Source organism: Setaria viridis, chromosome 3 (assembly GCF_005286985.2).
Source record: "Setaria viridis chromosome 3, Setaria_viridis_v4.0, whole genome shotgun sequence".
In the NCBI taxonomy this organism is placed as follows: Eukaryota; Viridiplantae; Streptophyta; class Magnoliopsida; order Poales; family Poaceae; genus Setaria; species Setaria viridis.
In genome coordinates this window covers 46,481,637-46,502,643 of record NC_048265.2, presented here as the reverse complement: position 1 = coordinate 46,502,643, position 21,007 = coordinate 46,481,637, and the positions used below count along the sequence as shown (strand labels likewise).

The window sequence follows — 21,007 nt, the reverse complement described above, 5'->3', positions numbered from 1 at the left end:
CTCCATGGTCTCGAGGTTGATGGAGAAGGTCCACGCTTCCATGGCCTTAAGGATGACAAATTCCGTGCCAATCGTCAACACGTATCGAGGACAACCACTGAAAAATGAAGGCTTGTATCCTGGCAGGCCACGGGTTGCTTCCGACAGCAAGACCCTGTTCTCTAGCACCCACTTGCCACCTTCGAGCCTTATAAACACCTTCATGGTGTCATCAACCACGGTGAAGATGCGCAGCTTGCCGTCTTGACCATTGGTGATGAAGAAGTCAACATTCCATGCGTGAGACGACCAATTGTCCACCAAGGGTGGCAATTCAGAGGAGGAAAAATCGCCGGTGCTGCCATCTAGGATGATCAGCGCCCTGCCTTGGACGAAATACCAGCAGCCCCCCCGCGCGGCCAACAAGATATATGATCTTGAAGCTTGGCTCTATGTGGTCGATTTTCTTCTTGCTCCATGATGAGCCAACTGTGTACAAGGCACCCTGCATGACATCATCGTGCTGGAACATGCATAGCACCCTGAAGTTGGACATGCTTATGCGACCGCCTGCCTCATTGGCCTCGCCATCAAGGAGGTAGTTTTTCAAGAAGAAGCACCCGAAGTCTGGCGGTGGATGGATCCTCCTGTAGCGCCGGGTCAGGGGTTCACAAACGACCATGTCCCGGAACTTTACAGGAAAGGGTACCAAATCCGCGTGACACAACAAGAGGAGGCTGCCGCGGCTGTCAACGATGATCCATGAGCCGGCGACGTCCGGGAGGAAATCGAGGGAGACGTGGCGGGCGTCCACCATCGATGCCGACGAGGGGACAAACACCGGTCGTCCGTGGCTCGTTCTCAGTGAGGATCGTTCGTTGTGGTAGTTGCCGGCGGGTGGCGCGTGGAGGGTGCGGTAGCGGCGGAGGAAGGCGGCGTCGGCGACGGCGCGGCGCCACCGCCTGCACACGGCCCCGGCGCGATGAGGGACACGTGCGAGTCGACCCAGAGTCGACCCGCTCGAGGATGAGGCCCAGGGCGTCGTCGTTCACGTCCATGGCGGCGCGCGCAATACCAAACCCAAGCAAAAATTGGGGGGAGATTCGGTGAGAAATGGTTCCAGAATACAGCGACGCTCCCTGAGATCTGAGTTCCCAGCACTCGGGGGATGCACAAGGAGGTTTTCTGTTACCTTGAGTGACGGGGAAGCACCCAGCAGTGAGCCAGTGACGGGGAAGCGCGCCGCGGCGGCGGCGGCGGAGGAGCAGCCACCAAGCCTGTCTGTCTGTCCGTGGTGGCGAGTCGGGAAGGGGAGGGGAGTAGCCGAGTGGGAGTGCGAATGGGCCTTATCGGTACGATGGTGTCGGCAGGCCTTTGAGGCCCATTCGGCGAAAGCCCAGTAGATTGACAGCCCGGCCCCGTTCGTTGCCCCCGCACCGCCTCGGCGTCCGCCTCCTCGAAACCGCCTCCACAGCTCCCCCTCCCCTCCCGCGGTTTCTTTTTCACTCGCCCCCAATCCAACCACGGCAGCGCTAGGGCTCGGAAATTCCGGCGCCGATCGGGGGTGCGGGAGCGCCGCGGTCCGGGGTTAGTAGCCGACGCCGCCGCGGGTTGGTGGAGGCGGGCGGAGGCGGCAGTGGTAGGGCCGCGGCAGCCGCAGGCAGCGGCCATGAGGGACAACGAGAGCCCGACCGTTAGCGCTGCAGGTGAGCTCGACTCTTCGCCTTCTCCTCCCGGTGCGGCGCTTGCGTGGTTGGGTTCCTTTGTTGCCTCGAGTCGACGATCGTCGGTGCCTGGGGTCGTGAACTGCTGCGATGCTGGCAGTTCTAGACTTCTACTATGATTCTGTTGGGGGTGCTTTTGGTGGGCGTGTGTTTACCGTGCTTCTGTGCTGTCAATTCTGTGTCTATTTGCGTGCTGAATTGGACGAGTCGTTACTTGACACTCGTGGATGGCATTTTCAAATTTTTAACTCACATAAGCTGCTGTCTGCTGGGAATGGACCATGTATTCATTAGTCGTCAACTTGACATGATTCATTTATCTACAGTTTGGATGTCTTAATACAAGCATTGCTCTGAAACTGAATCAATTGCAAGCTGTATGCAATTGATGAAATGCTGGCCATACTAGGTTGATTAACTTCACCCTGCTTATTGCCATTGCCGTCCTTGCAGATGATGATGAAGAAGAGGATTATGAGGAGCCTGGTGGCGGGAATGGCTTCCTGGGGTTTATGTTTGGCAATGTAGATGATTCTGGTGACTTAGATGCTGACTATCTTGATGAGGTAAACTCTTCTCTTTTTGATTTCTTATTTTTTTTGATAGAGTAAAATTAGAATATTTTAGGTCCCTTTATTTCATCTTGCTACCTCTATCCTATCTGAAGATGACATGCAGCTAGTTCTTTTGAGTATGTCCATTTTCTGAATGCCTCTAGGAGATGGATGTAGGGTTTGATGTTAAAACTTATGGCCAGCTTGCAATTGCTGTGGTGTGGCGTGGAATCTAGTTGGTTATATGAATCTTTAATACCTTCATTATGTTTTCCTTATGCTTCGAGCTGCAACTAATTGTCAGTCCATATATTGTAATTTTCCCATGATTTGTATAAGCCATCAACCTGCGTAGGTCTTCAGAAAATGTGACCAGAAAGAAGGCAGTTATGCTTATGCAGCCTAGGGATATGTGAATATGTCTTCTGATATATGCTGTTCTATCGAATCTTTCTGCAACAAAACTCTGTAGTTATGATTATAATACTATCAAACTTTTGCATTTTCTTAATTCTATTTTATAACATTAGGATGTGAAGGAACACCTTTTTGCATTAGCAGATGACCTGGCTCAATCCCTCGAAGACATTGATGTATGTTAATATGTTATTATCTCATATATCTCATGGTAATAGTTAATTTGGCACTGTATTGTTGTCAAACATGCTAACAGTGTGCTGCTTGCTAATATAGTTAATCAGATCTTCTCCAGCACCGACTGATCCTTCTGAGCAAGGTTAGTGGCAGCATAACTTTTCCATAAAAGCTAAATGACGATTATCTCTTGCCATTTCTGACAGCCTTGTCCTGTTCTCCATACCTAATCATACACACTAGTCGATTCCTGATCTTTTTGCTGTTATCTAGACTATGATGATAAGGCAGAAGATGCTGTTGACTTTGAAGATATTGATGAAGAATACAATGGACCTGAAGTTGAAGCAACTACAGAGGAAGAAAATGTGCTCTCCAGAAAAGATTACTTCTCATCAAATGCAGTTTATGCTTTGGTCAATAGTACAGTATCAGTGTTTGATGAAGAGAATTATGACGAGGATGATGAAACGACCAATGATATTGAGATCCATGTTAATAGTGTTGCGCAAAATTGCTCTTCAGATGGTATTGAACCAAACCCCTAGTTGTTTTTGTGTTTTTCCCCCTATATTAGCAATAATTCGGTTTCTTACAACTGTTTTGTTTCCATATTACCCCTGTTTCTTCCATCTATCAATTCAAATATTTTAAGGCTTCGCATGTAAGCTTGCAATTTTATTTTACTCATGGGTATGCATGTGCTGCCTTTTCCCTTGTCAGGTAGTGACCCGGTGTGAATGTCAGATGTTATAAAACCTAAATTGAACTTTATCCATACATTTATCCATTTTCTTTTGTGGTGAAAGCCTAGCATAAATACCACTTTTATTGATTGGAATGTAGTTAGAATATTGTGAAACTTTTTGCTAAAACCACAAAAGTTAGTTTGATAGTTGAGAACATGTTTCAAAATAAACAGAGCAACCTAAATGTTGTAGCTAACAGCACAGAATTTCAGTTTAAGTTTTACATTTATATTTGATTTGCTAACAGCCATATTTTTATCTGTCATTTTCTTTTTGGATGCAGTTTTAACTGAGCAGCCAGTTATGGAACCTTCAAACATTATGAATTTTGAATATGAAGTTTTGCAGGTATCGTCAAGTACGGACCTTGATCTTAGAACTGTTGCATGGCATCTTTAACTGAAGTGTTTTTCTGCCTGTATAGCTTAAGTACATCTTTAGGTCGTCAGGGATTCATGCATGAAACTTCCCTTCACAGCTTCGTCAAAGTTGTTTTAGGAAGTTAGCTAGGGGATATTGTAAAGCATTTCTGTTGATGAAAGACATTGGTGCCCTTGTTACAAGTGGGCCCTGGCTCCGCATTTCAATGAGACACCAAACCCTACTTATCAAGTTATATACAGTTTATGTCTTGTAACCAATGGACTCACCGTTTTCTATTCAACCTGTATATTTCATAAGGATCTAAATTTTAATCTCATCTTCTTAACGGTCTATATTGACGCAGAAAGAAATGGGCACTGAAGAAGGTCATCTCGGGTCTGAAACTGCAGTTTCCCTCCCTGTTTTGTGCATAGAGGATGGGAGTGTGATCCTGAGGTTTTGTGAAATTTTTGATATCCAGGAGCCTGCAAGGAAACGGAAGGCAGATCACCATACACATCCAATAAATAAAGGTATTATTCACCCCTAAAATTTTTTTGTTATTGACTGATTTTTGAGAAAGGTACCATGGCAGTCTTTTATGGATATAACTTATTCTTCCCGCTTATCCAATTTGAAAATAAAGAAACTTAATTGCTCCTATTCATAGCTGTGTCAACAATATGTGTTTATAACTGCCTATCTGTTCTCCAATCTATATTTCTTTAGGGTAAGTATCTAACTCAATGTAATAGTAGTGTTTGGAACTTCTTACTATGTACTCATAGTTTAGGGTCTCCCCCTAAACTCCTTAAGTATCTAACTCCTTTACAGTATTTTTTTTCCTTTGTTTTTTAATATATCTTACCACAGTGGGGGTCTCCCCGGCTGTATAGTTTCAATAAAAAAAACGTACTCATAGTTTTTACAGTTTCTTTAAAGCTATTCCTGCCAAGCCATTAAGCCAAATACAAATGCTGCATGCGAGGGTTAGGTGTCCTCAATAGTTTTATCCAAGTTAAAAGCGCTGAATATTTGGCTGGACATGTAGTGGATTGCTTATAAAGCCTTTTAATTGCTTGGTATTGCAAAGTATGCATTTATGGACCTAATAGTTTTTATGGTATTGATCGATCCTTTTTGCAGCAAATGCTATCGTTGACAGATGATCATTTGATAAATTTTCAACCTACATGCATGAAAATGATATTTATTAGATCTTTGTTCTGCTGCTATATGAACGTAACTATATAGTTCCGAAAGTAGCAAACTGTTTAAAAGGTGGGGCTGGCTGAGTGAATACTGGTTATCATAGATTATCGGACACTAAAAGCTTGATATGATAGGGGCTCATGGCCAGAACATTTGAGTATATCTGATGTCTTCTTTGTATGGTTGCAATTGCTTCTAGAGCTCCGAATCGCTAAATATGCTGACATCATTGAAGAAGATGAGGAAGTATTTTTTCGAAGCAGTATCCATAATTCCTCAAATTTGAAGCATATCAAAATGGATGAAGATTTTGGTGAGAGAGACAGTGATGAATCAGTTCCTGATGTCACTCTATGTTTAAATGACTCATGTCGTTCTGAACAACCAATGAAAGATTCGCATCAAGATATTCCTACTGCTAAGCAGTCCCCTGTTTGTCCTGATTTTTATGCACTTGAGCATGATGATTGGGAAAACTATATCATTTGGGATGATTCACCACCAGCAACTGAAAGTCAGCCTTTCTTAAAAAGTTGTGTAATATATGAAGAGAGCATGGACACTCACAGTGAAGACCGTGCTAAGGATTTTGGTCATCCCACTGGGTGCTGTGATGTAAAGAGTAAAATCCATGTTTCCCCAGTAATAATACAGCCTTTTGGTTTTACTAAAATGCCTGCTGCTTCTAATTACCATGCCCCTGAGAACAGCTACCGTGCATTGACAAAGGAGACAGCCCAGGACAAGAATAACCACACAGAACCAAATAGCATTGCTGGGACACTCAAAACTAAGACCATGCAGTGTTTAGACAACCTGTATTCACTGAACAGGGAGTTATTAGAGGGATCATGGTGGGACAACATTATATGGGATCCTTGTGAGGATACTCTGAAGCCTAAACTTATATTCGATCTTAAGGATGATCGGATGCTATTTGAGATTCTGGATGAAAAGAAAGTGGATCTGATCCACTCTCATGCTCCTGCCATGAGCGTTGGTAGTCAATCAGGGCAGAGTTCAGCATCGTCGGTGGAGAAATTTGACAATCAATTGATTTCATGGAGTGACCACTTCAACATCTCAAATGACGAGTTTTATTCTAACTGGAAATGGTCGCAGCAAGCTAAGTCGTCTTCTAAAAAAGGTGCTTCAATACACATAAAGGTTGTGCATTCTGCTCCAGCCCAGAAGCTGCAAACCATGAAACTAAAACTGAGCAAGTATGAGCCACCCTGCCTTTCCCTCTCTGAAACTTCTATTGTATGCACAAGCGTCTATTAGGGTGAATCTTTCTTCTCTGTACTGTTACTTTATTGAGGTGATAAGAATTACAGTGGAGCGAATGTTTAACAGTTAGGCATCAGCAAAATTGCAAATAAATTTATTTGCATTTTCTTTTATTAACTTCAAAAGTGAGATACAAAGAGTATTTATCGGTGCTATCCCCTTGAGGAAACATTTGAAACTTCTGTTGTCTTGGAGAAATATTTCGCAGTTTAATTTGGATACTTTGTACCCCATATTTTTGGATAGTACAACCAAGTTATCTGTAGTCTGTGACTTTAGAACTTGAAAAGTCTGGAGATTAGGTTATAACTATACTCAAATAATTTACATTTTTAGATCTTGCCGTTCTTGCTTCATTCACTCAGAGATATGCATGCAATCTAGAGATAAGATGCTAACAACTGAATTCAATTAAGAGTAAGATGGTAGCTAAATTCTTCTGCTGCTGTGGATGACATGCTGAAGCATCGTGCAATAGCATGGGAACAGATGCCATATTGCGAGACAGCTCGGTGCTCAACGTATGGTGCATGTCTTGACACTTCTGACCTTGGGTCTCGGTTATATCTAACAAGTTTCCTAGTTGAGCTTTCTTGCTTAACCTTGATAGTGGGCAAAGAAATCCTTGCTAGTAGATGAGAGCCAACTTGGCTCTCCGTCAAAAGAAAGGAAATCCTTATGCACCTTGCCTAAAGTTAGGCAAGGAAACCCAATTTGCATGCTTTCCCCTTGGCAATGGAACCAAATATGACCTTTGTTGTCAACTTGTCATGTTATATCACCTACTGAACTCTATTATTTTGTGTTCTTTCCCCACTAAATTTCTTATCATTTTTGTCAATTTTCTACTTTCTGCAGTAAGGAGATTGTAAACTTTCACAGACCAAAAGCTAAGTGGTACCCACATGAAAATAAACTTGCTGCTCAACTGCAAGGAGTTGCATCTAGCCACGGGCGAATGACTGCTATACTGATGACTCTGGGACGAAAAGGATTCAAGCTTGTGTTCAACGCGGACGAAACTCCGGTCTCTGTCAAATTAAAAGTTTCAAAGAAGTTAGGTTAGGATTCATTTTCAGTTGTGTTCCTATTGCTTATTTTTGTCTATTATTTCATATATTGACTTTTTTATGATGTCCTGACTTTATGCAGAATTTAAACCTTCTGAGAGAATAAAGTTGTTCTGTTCTGGAAAAGAGCTTCAGGATGATATCTCGTTGGCTATGCAAAATGTGTATCCTAACTCGATTCTGCATGTTGTTCGCTCTGAAGTAAATCTATGGCCAAAAGCACAAAAGTTACCTGGTGAGGGCAAGCCTCTACATCCTCCCGGGGCATTTAGGAAAAAAGCTGACTTGTCCGTTAAGGATGGACATGTATTTTTAATGGAGTAAGTCCAATTTATTTCGCTTCATATGATGGAAGCATTAATGGCAATGAGCTTGTACGTCCATGGCTCTACATAAATGCAAACTTAATTGTTAGTTCAGCCAAGCGGTGATCATGATGCTATTATGTGATTGGTCAAGTAAAATAGGCATATGATCTGCTTGTTAATTTTGGGAAATTGGTTAGTCACCGGATTTTTTTTTGTTACTTGTTGAAATTTTTCTCTGTTAGTTTAGCCTAGTGGTGAACAGGTACAGGATGATGCTCAAGATTGTATGTGCTATGTAAATGGCAGTATTTTTTGCTTACATATTTTCTCCTCAACAACTGTACTAATTCTGTTTTCTGTCACTGAATTCAGATACTGTGAGGAGAGACCTTTACTACTTTCAAATGCTGGAATGGGAGCCCGGCTATGTACATATTACCAAAAAACTTCACCTGCTGATGAGACAGCTACATCACTTCAAAAGAACAGTAATGGACTGGGTACTGTGCTTGCGATTGATCCGGCTGACATACCTCCTTTTCTGGGAGACATACATTCTGGGTCTCATCAGTCTTGTCTTGAAACAAACATGTACAGGTCACCTATATTTCCTCACCAGGTTTCATCAACTGATTATCTTTTAGTTCGTTCAACCAAAGGGGTGCTTTCCCTTCGACGTATTGATAAGCTTTATGCTGTTGGCCAACAAGTAAGCTCTCATGCCAAAATTCTGTAGTCACTATCAGCAAGATGTGCAATCTTGCCAGGTTACTGCCTGCTGTTTGTCCTAACACGGTCAATGAAAAGCTGATTTTGGATGCATTTGATGGATGCTTTGAAGTATTACATTGCCTAGCTGTACCTTTCAGATCATAATCTTAAATTTCCATTGCGTTATCTAGGGTATAATTCGTACAAGTATATCATATTTTGAACATAGCTTGAAGAGTTTGTTGTTTAGCGCCTTTTTGGTATCGGGATTGTTACAGTAATAAAATATACGTTTGCTCATTATGTTTTTTCATTACTTTGTTTTAGTTTTGTTCATCGAATTTTAATATTGTTTTATTGGTTCTTCTATGAAGTTCAATAATGTAGCGTGTTGTTTTACCTTTGCAAGTTGCATGTTAAAAGCTGCTTTGTGATCTGCCATGATATATACACAGCACCTAAATGGTAGTGCTGTTGCCATTGGTTAAGGAAAAACAGTATGAAATAACATAAATGAAATGTTCTGTTAAACTGCGTGCTGTTTCTGTGGAACATGACTTGAAGAACATTGATTTTGATACATATTTTTTTTGTAATATCTGAAAAGAAATTGTATCCGATCATATTCACTTCAGTTAGCATCAATCTGTAAATGGTACTTGTTTTTCCCCTTGACTTCCATCATTGCTAGAATAGCTTAATAGAAATACATATTATGATCATTGTCATACATACATTCTTGTTTCTGTTTCTTGCACTCACCTATTATAGGAGCTGTACTGTTTGGAATAAGTCTTATCATGCCATTTATAAATGATTGCTGTGTTCACCTGGCAGGAACCTCATATGGAAGTATTGTCACCAGGGACAAAAACTGTGCAGAATTATCTTCTGGATAGAATGCTTGTATATGTTTATCGTGAGTTCCGTGCTAGGGAGAGGCCTGGTGTTATTTCTCAGATCCGTGCTGATGAATTACCTATTCAAAGTCCTTTGACAGATGCTATGGTGAGAAAACGATTGAAGCATTGTGCAGAGTTGAAGGTTAGATGTCTATCACATACGTTGTTACTCCTGTAGTTGTATCAATACATCTTGTTAGTATTTATCCTTCATTTTAGTGGCTTTTGATTTAACCTTGGCTGCATTTTTATATTCAGAAAGGACCGTATGGACATTCATTCTGGACACAGAGACCTGATTTCCAGGTTCCATCTGAGGAAGAACTGAGAAGATTATTAGCACCAGAAAGTGTGAGTTTTCTTCATTTTTTTGTCTCGAATACGCAGGAGAGTTGTGTACCATTTCATTAGAGCAGAAAAGAAACAGTTATAAAACCCATACCCCTCCACACAATTCAAATTACACTTGTGTTGATAATTTATTTCTTGATGACAAGCCTTATGTCTCAAGGAAATGTGAGAGTTGATCACATTTTATTGGTTATAAGGATCACCTGCATGATTGATTACTTGTATCTCCATTTCAAAATATATAAGGTGTCAATTCCTTTCATACATCTCTGAATAGAGAAGATAAGAAAATCTGGACCTTGCAGATCTCACTTGTTGTGTGGAATAGCCTAGTGCTAAAATCTCTTCATTTTGTCTTGAACTCTTCATATATATTAATATAAAAGAGCTAAAAGTGGGAAGGAAAAAAGTTATTAACTGCAACTAGGGAATCAACTGTATGCCCTCTGTTTTGGGATAAGCTTCCTCGTATTCTAAAGAGAGGGAGTGGTTGCTAAGTTTCTTTATAATGGTTCTTAATTTTTAGTAAATAACTATGATTCCAGTTTCAGCGCTCCTATATATTTCAGGATGCCGTTGAGGGTTGTTAGTAGATTGCATTAAAGCCTTAGAGGTGCCCAAACTTTTCTTGCTACTTGGGAGTTGTCAAACATTGTGGACTCTTATAAAGAGATTGTGAGATAGATGTGGTAGACATGTCTCTCTAGGCAGTGCTTAAAAAGAGATGAAAAGATGGTCATGACCTTTTTTTTAAAAGAAGATTAGGTTGGTTAGAATGTCAACCAAGCTTTTGGTGGATAGCCAAGATATTCCCCTAATCAGTTCTAATGGCTAGAATATTAACATTTGAGATCAACACTGTATTTGGAACGATGCCGAGTAACCATGAAGTTTGTAAGATGCAACATTGATCCTTAAAATTGAGTTTTATCTGTTGGGTCCTTGACCTTTCTTATTTTTGAGTTATGACACAGTATCAGTTAGGGTCCTTTGCTGGATGACTAATCTAGTGCAAGGATCCTTATCAAAAAATAATCTAATGCAAGGACCTAATGATCCAATTAAACTTTTTGTGGATTACCACATTTATACTAATAGGATCCCTGTACTAATTGATTGGTGAACCTAATTGATGCAACTGAGAAAGCTCAAGGTTCTTTCACACTACGATTCAAGTTCATGGACCCAACTGGCACAACTGAACATTTTTGAGTACCCTTTGTTGGGTATTTTTCTTCTTTTTTCTAAAGTAATAAACTCATAGAATTATCAAGTTAATATTGCCAGTGGTCTCTATAATGTAATCAAGCACGCCTTCAGCAAACATACTTGCATCTCTGAATTGTCAAAAGCTTGAAATTGTGATAATGCTGAAAGGTTGAAAGAAATTATATCATTACAGGTGAAAGGGCCTCTAGCCTAATGGTTAGAGCACCTGTGTAGCATCCAGCAGACCTGGGTTTGACTCCCTATGGGTGCGAATTAAACGGGTTTGGAATAAAAAATTATATCAAAATAGGTTGGGGCTTCCCCTACTGATTTTGGTAAAAAAACTACATCATTACAGCATGAAATTAAACTAATGTTTGGTAATAGTATTTCTTTTGCCCTTCCCTGAAACTATCGCCATGACTTGTTATTGCGTTTATATCATTCTTCAGGTATGCTGTTATGACAGTATGCAAGCTGGTCTGTATCGTCTCAAGAAATTAGGAATTGTAAATCTTACTCATCCTGTTGGACTGGCTTCCGCCATGAATCAACTTCCTGATGAAGTTATGGAGCTTTCTGCTGCAGCAAATATTGAGAGGGAGTTACAAATTACTAGCTGGAATCTTACCAGCAATTTTGTTGCTTGTACTAATGAGGTACTATACTGTTAAACTTCTACTCATGATTAGTGAGCTGTGACATCATTACTGTTCACTTTATGCCAGTATGTTGCCCTAAAACCAAGTACTATTGGTGCAAACTGCAGTGGAATAGTTGTTACACTCCGTCTTCTGTGTTTTCCTGGGCTGAAAACAACTTTCATAATTTTGCTAGGCTGAAAACAACTTTCTTAATAATTATCTAGTGTTGCAGGACTCAGACTGGTACTTGCGCCTTCTTCTATAAAAGGGAAAATGTGGGGATATGTTGTTAAATTCCTCCTGTTCCTATACTTATTGTTGATATACGTTTTTCTCAAATTTTATTCTAGTTTCCTTGGACATGTGCAGGACAGAAAAAATATAGAAAGATTAGAAATTACTGGTTTCGGTGATCCATCTGGCTGTGGTCTTGGATTCAGCTATGTCAAGAAAAAGTCAGCTCCAGCAAAAGGTACCCTTGTAACTGGAACTGATGCTGATCTCCGCAGGTTGAGCAATGATGCAGCCCGAGAGGTACCATAGAGCCTGTTGATTTATTAATACTACACACTGTAAGCATTGCCTGTGGACATATATATATGTGCTAATATTTGAAAGTCCTTGAGATTCTTATTTTTAAGGTCTATGAATAAAGCACATATAGATCCTTAAACAATTGCCTTGATATGATGAATATATTTTCACATTTTGTCAATATACTATCGGCTGTAAAAATTGCCAGTGACACTTAACCCCACATGTCATTAACACTCAGGTTATATTTAGTGTACTTTTGCTTTCACTAGTGTAGAATTAGATCTCCCATGCTGCATAACATTGGCCAAGCTACTTCTATATTCTCGTCGATTAGTATTTAATATGATATTTTTCTATAGAGTTAGAAAAAGTGAATTAATGTGATATTTTTTCTAAGGAGAACCATCTTGCTTTGGTGACTCTTGTGTTCTTGTATCTATCAAAATTATATACAATTTGCTTTCTAGTGTTTTTCATTAACATATTGCTGTATACAGCTGCTTCTAAAATTCGGCCTTCCAGAAGAGCAAATTGACAAATTAACAAGGTGGGATCGCATTACTATGGTGAGGAAGCTGTCAAGTGAGAAAGCTATATCGGGAATTACTATTAATGAAATTCCAGTTAGTAAGTTCGCGCGTAGAAACGGGATGTCTTTTATGCAGCTTCAGCAGCAAACTAGAGAGAAATGTCAGGAAATTTGGGACAGACAAGTTGAGTCACTTTCAGCTGTCGATCATGTTGAGAATGGCAGTGACACGGAAGCCAACAGTGATCTCGACTCATTTGCCGGGGATCTTGAGAACTTGCTAGATGCCGAAGAATTTGATGATGAAGATACTGGTAAAGCTGGGCTGAGGAATGATAAAGCAGAAGGAATGAGAGGACTTATAATGAGAAGGTGCCCAACTCGAACTCAAATTAATGGTGAAATTGAAGACGATGTAGAAGAAGTCTCTCTGGCAAAAAAACTTCTTGAAGGTGGTTATTTCTTTTTTTTATGTTTTTCTTAACAAAGACTATCTTAGTGCTTATTATTGTTGGTTTATCATGTCACAGATGATGGTAATGATACGAAGGGGAAAAAGCAGCCTGTGGATATGACAAATTATGGCACATCTATATATGGTCGAGGTGCCACTAAATCCAAGCAGAGTGAGACTGGGCAAATGATTAAATCATCTGCTCATTCTGCTGCATTGACCCCAAAGGGTAGTACTGCAACAGAAGTGCAAGAGGTAGTACTCCATCAGAAGTTTGGGACCTACCTCGGTTGCTTGTCTGTTACTATTATTTGTTGCTGTACTGGTAGAAAACAAGTTCTAATAACTAATATGCTATGTTACTGCATGCAGGCCAGGAATTCTTTTGCTGAAGGTAGGTTGCCCTTAAAACTGAAGGCTGCGATGACATTCGATGGAAATGACATCCTCTTAGTTAAAAGGAGTGCTCTAGGAATGGATGCGCTTGAGGTATGCTCATGCCATCGTTGTGACTCTTGAAGCAGTTGCACTTTTTTCCTTGTCAGCTTGAATTAGCTTTTTTTATCTGTCACGCTGAGTGCTAGACACAAGTTTTGCTTCAGTCCCACTTATGCTACTACATGTAATTATGTTCCTCTGGTTGTGTAATGATACTCAGTGTGATCACTACGGTGTACTCTGTGCGATTATGTTGTATTGGTGGTGAACTCCTTACCATCAGCCTGCGCAAAAAGTGCCTCGAGAAGTCGAGAGTGCTAATTGAAGTTGAGTAGTGGGAATGAAGTTTAAATTTGTCAATTTAAGTAAGGTAATTCTGCTGTGCGCTTATTTTTGGCATGGTCTGGTGCCTATTAAAGTTTTAGTGGGGTATATTTGCAACTAAAATTAAAAAATTGAGCATTTGTGTTGAGAGTTCTATGATTCACGTCGAAGCTGATCATGTCTTCCTATCTTGACAGCATTTTCTTATTTTCAGGAAAAGAGACAATGCGGAAAGTATGGTACTCTTATCTGTGGAGCCTGTGGTCAGGTAGGCACAGTAAAGTGAATTCAAAATAATCTTATTATATTATGACTTCGTTTTTATTATATTATGACTAAGTTTTTTTTGCCACATTTTTGTTGTATAGCTTGGGCATATTCGGACCAACAAACTGTGCCCTAAGTATGGGGAGGACCAAGAAAACTCTGGAATGGATACAAATTCAACCAAGTCTAATCCTCTAGATGAAGTTAGCCAGATGCAAATAAAGACGCCAAGTAAGAAGTTGACAACTATGGTCTCGTCTGAAGTTCCTGAAACCAGAGGGCCAGAATGCATTGAAAAGAAAAAATCTGTCCAAGTAAAGTTCAAATGTGGGGATGATTATCCTCCTGACACTATAAAGGCATCTGTTGTATTTCGGCCTCCTGCTGAATTAGGGAAGGATATACCTTGCAAGATGATCACCATCAAGCAACCTAAGGTTCTTGTAGACCAAGAAAGACATGTTGAATTTTTGGCTTCTGAGAACAAAAGCAGAGAAGACTGGTGTGATAGAGAATCAGGTCAGATGAATTCCTTGCATGGAAGTAGGTCGAGCCTGGAGGAAAGAAGCAGCAGCAACCGCATAATAATGGAAAATGATGGATCCTTGATAACTTTCAAAGGGAAAAGGGACATACAGGAACAGATGCCAATTGAAACTAGGATACATGAAAAGAGAGAGAAAGGGCTCCGGAAGGCAAAGCAGAAGATTATGGAAAAGAGAAAACCTGAATCTGGAGGTGATGCCCTCCTTGATCATAGGCCATACATTAATGAAAGAAGGGTACCTGAAAAACACCGAGCATCTAAACGGCGCAGAGGAGGAGAGGTACAATTTTTTAGTCTTCACATGCTTAGTATCATTTGTCTCCAAGTTTGTTCTTGCTGATTCTGTTGTAGTATCTTCGGCCACAACTTGGACTAGTTGTATAAAAGCATGTTCTCTACTTTGACTGATGCTCTTACTTGTTGCTATTTGGTTGACATCTTTTGGGCACTAGGCATTGGTTTGATTCCTTAAAATAGTAAATTGAATTACATTTAATCTGGAGGAGAAATTTGAGCTTGACTAATTTGTTTCCATCCTCATGCAGGTTGAGCTCTCCAACATACTGGAACAGGTAGTTGACCAGTTGCGGAGGAACACTGCTATATCATACCTATTTCTCAAACCGGTGATGAAGAAAGATGCCCCTGACTACTTTGACATAGTCAAGCGCCCAATGGACCTTGCTACCATCAGGGACAAGGTGAGGAAGATGGAGTACAGGAACAGGCAGTCGTTCAGGCTTGACGTGGCGCAGATAGCGGTGAACGCGCACGCTTACAACGACAACCGCCATCGCGGCATCCCTCCCCTCGCTGACGAGCTCTTGAAGATGTGCGATCAGCTTCTCGAGGAGAGCGCGGAGCTGCTCGACGACGCGGAAGGCGCGATCGAGGACTAGCATGATAACAACTAGGCGTCTAGGCGTAGCATTTAGATCTCACTTTATCCTAACGTAGATGCTGTACATGCTGTTCTGTAGGAGAGGGTATGATGTGTACTCGTGTATAGTTTGGTCGCGGCGGTAACAATGACGTTGCAGTTCCGTCTGGTTTGCCGTTGTGTTGGTATCTGGAGATAGCAGTTTAGTTTCCAACTGCAAGCCGGTTCGCTGTTAACTAATGTGCTCGTTCTGTGATTGGGGAATTGTACTCTGAGCTTCAGTGCAGGCCGGAGATGCTGTGGTTGTACCGGGGCCGCAGCCCGCGGCGTGCGCGTCGAGGGGGCACCGATCCCGGCGGGGACGTACTGACCGGAGTGGGTGGCTCGGTGGGTTGCCATGGCGTCGAGAGCCTGCTCCGGCGGCTGCAGTGGCTGGCGCCGCCCTCGGCTATGGCCGTGAGCGTCGGGAATACTGCAAATTGCAGCGGAGTGGCCGGGGAGTCCCCGCCGGCGCCGGATGCCCGGCGGAGGGGACACCGCAGCCTCGCCGGCCACCGTTTTTGCACGTGACCCCTAAGTTGAAACGTGATTAATAGTTGCGCTCCAATTATGAATCGTGATTAATAGTTGCGATCCAATTATTTACAAGTCTTGGATCATGAATTCATGATCAATGGTTGCGATCCAAATATTTTCACATTCCTCCTGTTATTTGCAGAATGCACCCTGTATTGGATTGAGACCCTCCTGCTCCCGACCGTCCGCCACCGCCCTTCACCGACCGCGGCCACCGCCGCACTCCTGCCATCATCCCTTCCCCCCCGGAAAAGCCTGCCCGTGTCAGTTTAGATGATTGGGCGGGAGAAGAGGCGAATTGACGGCGGGCTGTCGCCGCGGCCGTGGGCGAGGACTGGGCAGCGTCGCCGCGGCGGTCTGGAATTGGAATCGAGTGATTCGGCCGTCGGGGGATCACCGGAGGCGGCGGCGGATGGAGCGTCGCCGTGGCCGCTGCTCTCCTGATTCCCCCGCCGCGTTGCGAGTTGCGACGGTCTTCGTGTCCACTGGAGTGGAGAGGTGCCCGCGGTGGAGAACGGCATGCGGTGGAGAATGGCTGCTCTGACTTGGTTGCCGTCTGCAGATTAACCTGAATGCTTTTCTTCCAACTGCAAAATTCAGTACCAAATTCCTGCTGTGATGGATGATGGCAACAATTTTTTAAACTGTAACAGTCCACATGCTGCAATACTCGTGGTTCGAAGATGGAATCCACCTTCAGTTTCGAATTCAGTGTAGCAGAGAATTCAGAGTTATCAGCAAAGACGGTGAAGGATCTTGTCCGAAGAGCGAAGAGTCCATCTCTGATGTCTGATCGATCCTCACTTATAATGACTTGTCATCATCTAAGAAAGATCCGTTTTCCAGTTCATTGTCAGCAGGCTCATGTCTGATATTTTTTTTTTGAGGGTCAAACGGGGGGAGAGCGTCCCCACCTGATTCATTCATCAGGGCTGTTACAGCCAGCCAAAAAGCTTGTTACATCATAGAGGTTTTAGCAGGTTTTGGGGAAAAAACAGGGGGAGTTCACCGGTGTTGCTAGTGATCTACATTTGACTAAAAACTCGGCACCATGCATCAGCGATCATGCGCTCAGACTGTGGCCATCTGCAGCTCCACAGCATCGCATCCTGCGAACATGCCGTCAGCAGCCGACGGAGGGAAGGGGGAGCACCGTTGAAGACGATTTCGTTGCGGTGTTTCCAGGTGTGCCAACAAGTCAGCAGGAGGAAGCTGTCGTAGTGCTTGGGCGGGACTGTTGCCGGACGAGGCACAGTCCAGAGCGAGGCAACACTGCCTCCGGTTGTGTCGACGCCCAGGTGCGCCCAAACTTGCACGGCGAAGGGGCAGGTGAAGATAATGTGATTGCAGTCTTCATTGCTTTGCCGGCACAGCTCGCAGCTTGCATCGTCCACTGCGTTCTTCTTCAGGAGGTTGGCCCGGCACTGAATCCTTTCCTGTACAACCTCCTGAAGAAGAACGCCAGCGGTCATTCCAGAAGCAGGTGTTTTCGCCATTGCCGACTTGACTGAAGGTAACAGCGCGGTATAGAAGGAGCAGCTCCTCCAGGTCACGCCGGTGGGGGCCCAATATATCTCCAGCCATGCTGACCATGTCGATCCGTCCGCGAACCCAACGGGCCCAGGCAGAGTCGCCGGGGCGATGCAACCGATGAAGAAGCTTCAACAGCAGGCACTTGTTCTGAACCGACAGATTTTTTATGCCCAACCCGCCATGTTCCTTCAGCTGGCATGCTCGCTCCAGAGGCATGTCTGATGTCTCAACACTGCAGCCATTTCAACGTAACAGACAAACTCAAAGTCCGAAACCAGAGCATCAGCCGGCATTGCTCCTCCATTGCAGCTTATCCGAAGTTTTGCTCGATGAGGCGCCACCACAGCTGCAGAGCCACGATAAAGATGCCCTGACGCTGGCGGCGAGGCCGGCCAGTAGGATGGATGTGCTCTGGTTCAGTGTGGGCTGGAGATGCTGCGACTGCCCTGGGGTAAGAAGAAATGGCGCGCCGCTGGTGGTATGCGCGGCGGAGCTAGCAGCTTGTAGCGTCTCTGGCAGCGATTCCGGTGGGGACCTCCTCGCTCGGGTGGGCGGTCCGGTGCGGTCGCCATGGGCGTCGAGAGCCTGCTTCGGCGGTTACTGTGGCTGCCCGATGGCTCCGCCTCTCCGTGCCGTAGCCCTCAGCTATGGCGTTGAGCGGCGGGAATACCGCAGAAGAGCGGACAGACGGAGGTTCGCGCCGGATGCCCGGCGGCGCCGGAGGGGACAGCGCAGCCTCGCCAGCCGCCGTGTGGCCATATTTGCACACGGCCCCCCTAATATTTACAAAGTGGCCTCTGGTTCGGATCACGATCAATAACGTAGGAGGGAATAGATTGCGTATAATATATGAATTGTATTATATTGAGACCTCAGCCGGTGTATATGAGAGTTAAAAGACTTGGAGGGACAAGACAGTACAAGGGATCGTAATCCCGACTAACTCTATCTAATCCCGTGTTGTACTATACTCAAACAAATAATCGTGATCCGAATATTGGCAAATTAACCTCTCCTATTTATAAAAGATTCCTGATAGTCGCGATCCAAATATTTGCAAAATACCCCTGTTATTTGCAGAATGCACCCTGTACTGGACTGGCTCCTCCCGCTCTCGCCGCCCGTCCGCCGCCGCCGCTCACCGACGGCGCCCAGGACCGCCCTCCAATCCCCTTGTCGGTTTCGATGTCTGGACAGGAGACGCGGCGAGTTGACGGCGGGCTGTCACCGCGGCCGTGGACGAGGATGGCTGAGCAGCGTCGCCCGCGGTGGCTGGCGTGGAATCGAGCGATTCGGCGGCCTTGAGGAGCACCGGCGCCGGCGAATTTGAGTGGGCCGTGGCTGTTGGTTTCCTGCTTCTCACGTATCGTTTATTAACAGATACAATTTCAAGGATTTGCATTGGGCCATGCCAAATGCTTATTTGGATAATCCGTCTGTGGATTAGGAAAGCGTTGGGACGCCAGTGGGTGCTCTGGTTTCGTTGCCATCTTCAGATTAACAGGAAATTCTTCAACACCAAGAATCAGTCTCAAGTTCCTGCTGAGATGGCAAATTGTTTAAACTGTAATAATGGTCAACATGCTGCAACTGCACTACCAGTACGTGCGCAACAAGTGCGTTCAGTGTAGCAGAGAATTATCAATTATGAGTTGTGAGCACAGACGGTAAGGATCTTGACCGAAGAGTCCATCTCTGATGTCTGATACATCTTCACATATTACCCGTGGATTCATTAGGCAGAGGTTTCTTCATACGCTCATGCTTGAATGAATGGTGACGGAAACTTTTCCAACTCTACCGTAAAAACACAAGCAGAACCATGCAATACTCGAAATGATCCAGCCGTTTTAGAGCACAGCGTGGAGGAACAGAAGCATCATGCGTAGTTGCAGTTGCTCAGTCCGTGCAAGAAGAGCTTTATTGATTATTAATTTATTATAAATAAATGGAGTGTCCGGTGGATTACATACGCTTGGAAGCATTATTTTTCTGATGCAATTTGATGGTCTATGCAGAAAAAAAAATTAAGATATTCTTAGAAACGGGACTTGTTAGTTCTAATCGGCTTGGACAAAAAAAAGAAGGTTCCAAACGTGTGAGAACGTTGTCTTTGTTTGTGACACAATGCAAAGGCAACACTCCACTATTATTGAAAAAATAGAAACATTCGATCATACAACCAGGATTTATTTAATGGAGATGCGAGAAACCAAACCAGCAGACCCTCTAGCATACATTCCTATACCAATTAAACTACAACCCCAAATTTAATCTAATTTTTACTATAATATTAGTTTAACAATCTTTAACTAAACCTAGAGTGAGTTTTTTAAAAATAAATTATTGGAGACACGAGGAATTGAACCCCGTGCCTCTAGCATGCATACATAATGCTCTACATTTGAGATACATCTCCAAAATTGATCTAATTGGACTATAATTAATTTAATAACGTTTATACTATGTTTTGTGGCTATATATTGATTTATTTAAAAAAATAATGGAGATGCAAGGAACCAAATCCTATGCCTCTAGTTATGCATACATAGCGCTCAGTTATTTGAGTTACATCCCCAAATTTAATCTAATGTGTACTAATCATTAATTTAATAAACATATTGGAGATGCAAGGAATTGAACCCTGTGCCTCTAGCATGCAATACATAGCACTCTACCAATTGAGCTACATCCCCAATTTTGGTCTAATTTTGCATTATAGTTAATTTAATAATATTTATGCTTTATTTGTGTGAATAATTAAAATTAAAACATTATTGGAGATGAGAGGAATTGAACACTGCCTCTAGTATTGAAATACTTAGCGCTCTACCAATTGAGCTGTCAATTTAATAGTTTAAAATTTTAAAATATATTGGAGATGCGAGGAATTAAACCCCAACCCTCTAGAATGCCATACATAGTGCTATACCAATCTAGCTACATCCTTAACTATATCTAATTAGCATTATAATTAGTTTAATAACTTTTATGCTCTATTTGTGTCAATAGATTCAAATTAAAAAAAACCGTACTGGAGATGCGTGGAATCGATCCCCCTGCCTCTAGCATGCATATATAGCGGTCCACGAATTGAGTTGCATTATAATTTAGTTTAATAATGTTTATGTTCTATTTGTGCGAATATAAAATTAATAAAACACAAACGAAACGCTAGGAATCAAACCCTATACCTCCGGCATGCATACATAGCTCTCCTATTGAGCTACACCTCCAATTTAACATTATTTGCGCTACAATT

General features: G+C 42.8%; 2 protein-coding genes across 2 annotated transcripts; one reads left to right on the top strand and one right to left on the bottom strand.

The window, feature by feature from the left end:
* Positions 1–1,648: 1,648 nt before the first annotated feature.
* On the top strand, positions 1,649–16,346 carry LOC117847976 (transcription initiation factor TFIID subunit 1). The gene is made up of 21 exons (XM_072292462.1): positions 1,649–1,685; positions 2,157–2,269; positions 2,422–2,475; positions 2,788–2,850; positions 2,951–2,993; positions 3,125–3,379; positions 3,884–3,948; positions 4,328–4,496; positions 5,375–6,398; positions 7,324–7,526; positions 7,618–7,855; positions 8,216–8,552; positions 9,392–9,598; positions 9,715–9,807; positions 11,469–11,675; positions 12,030–12,194; positions 12,695–13,141; positions 13,257–13,262; positions 14,157–14,210; positions 14,311–15,036; positions 15,302–16,346. Exons 1-21 carry the CDS (start codon positions 1,649–1,651, stop codon positions 15,653–15,655), a joined length of 4,860 nt encoding a protein of 1,619 aa, XP_072148563.1. The 3' UTR covers positions 15,656–16,346.
* An 891-nt stretch (positions 16,347–17,237) lies between these two features.
* LOC140222299 (uncharacterized) lies at positions 17,238–17,708 on the bottom strand. Its single transcript, XM_072292461.1, has one exon. The coding sequence runs from the start codon at positions 17,706–17,708 to the stop codon at positions 17,238–17,240; it is 471 nt and encodes a 156-aa protein (XP_072148562.1).
* Positions 17,709–21,007: the final 3,299 nt, after the last annotated feature.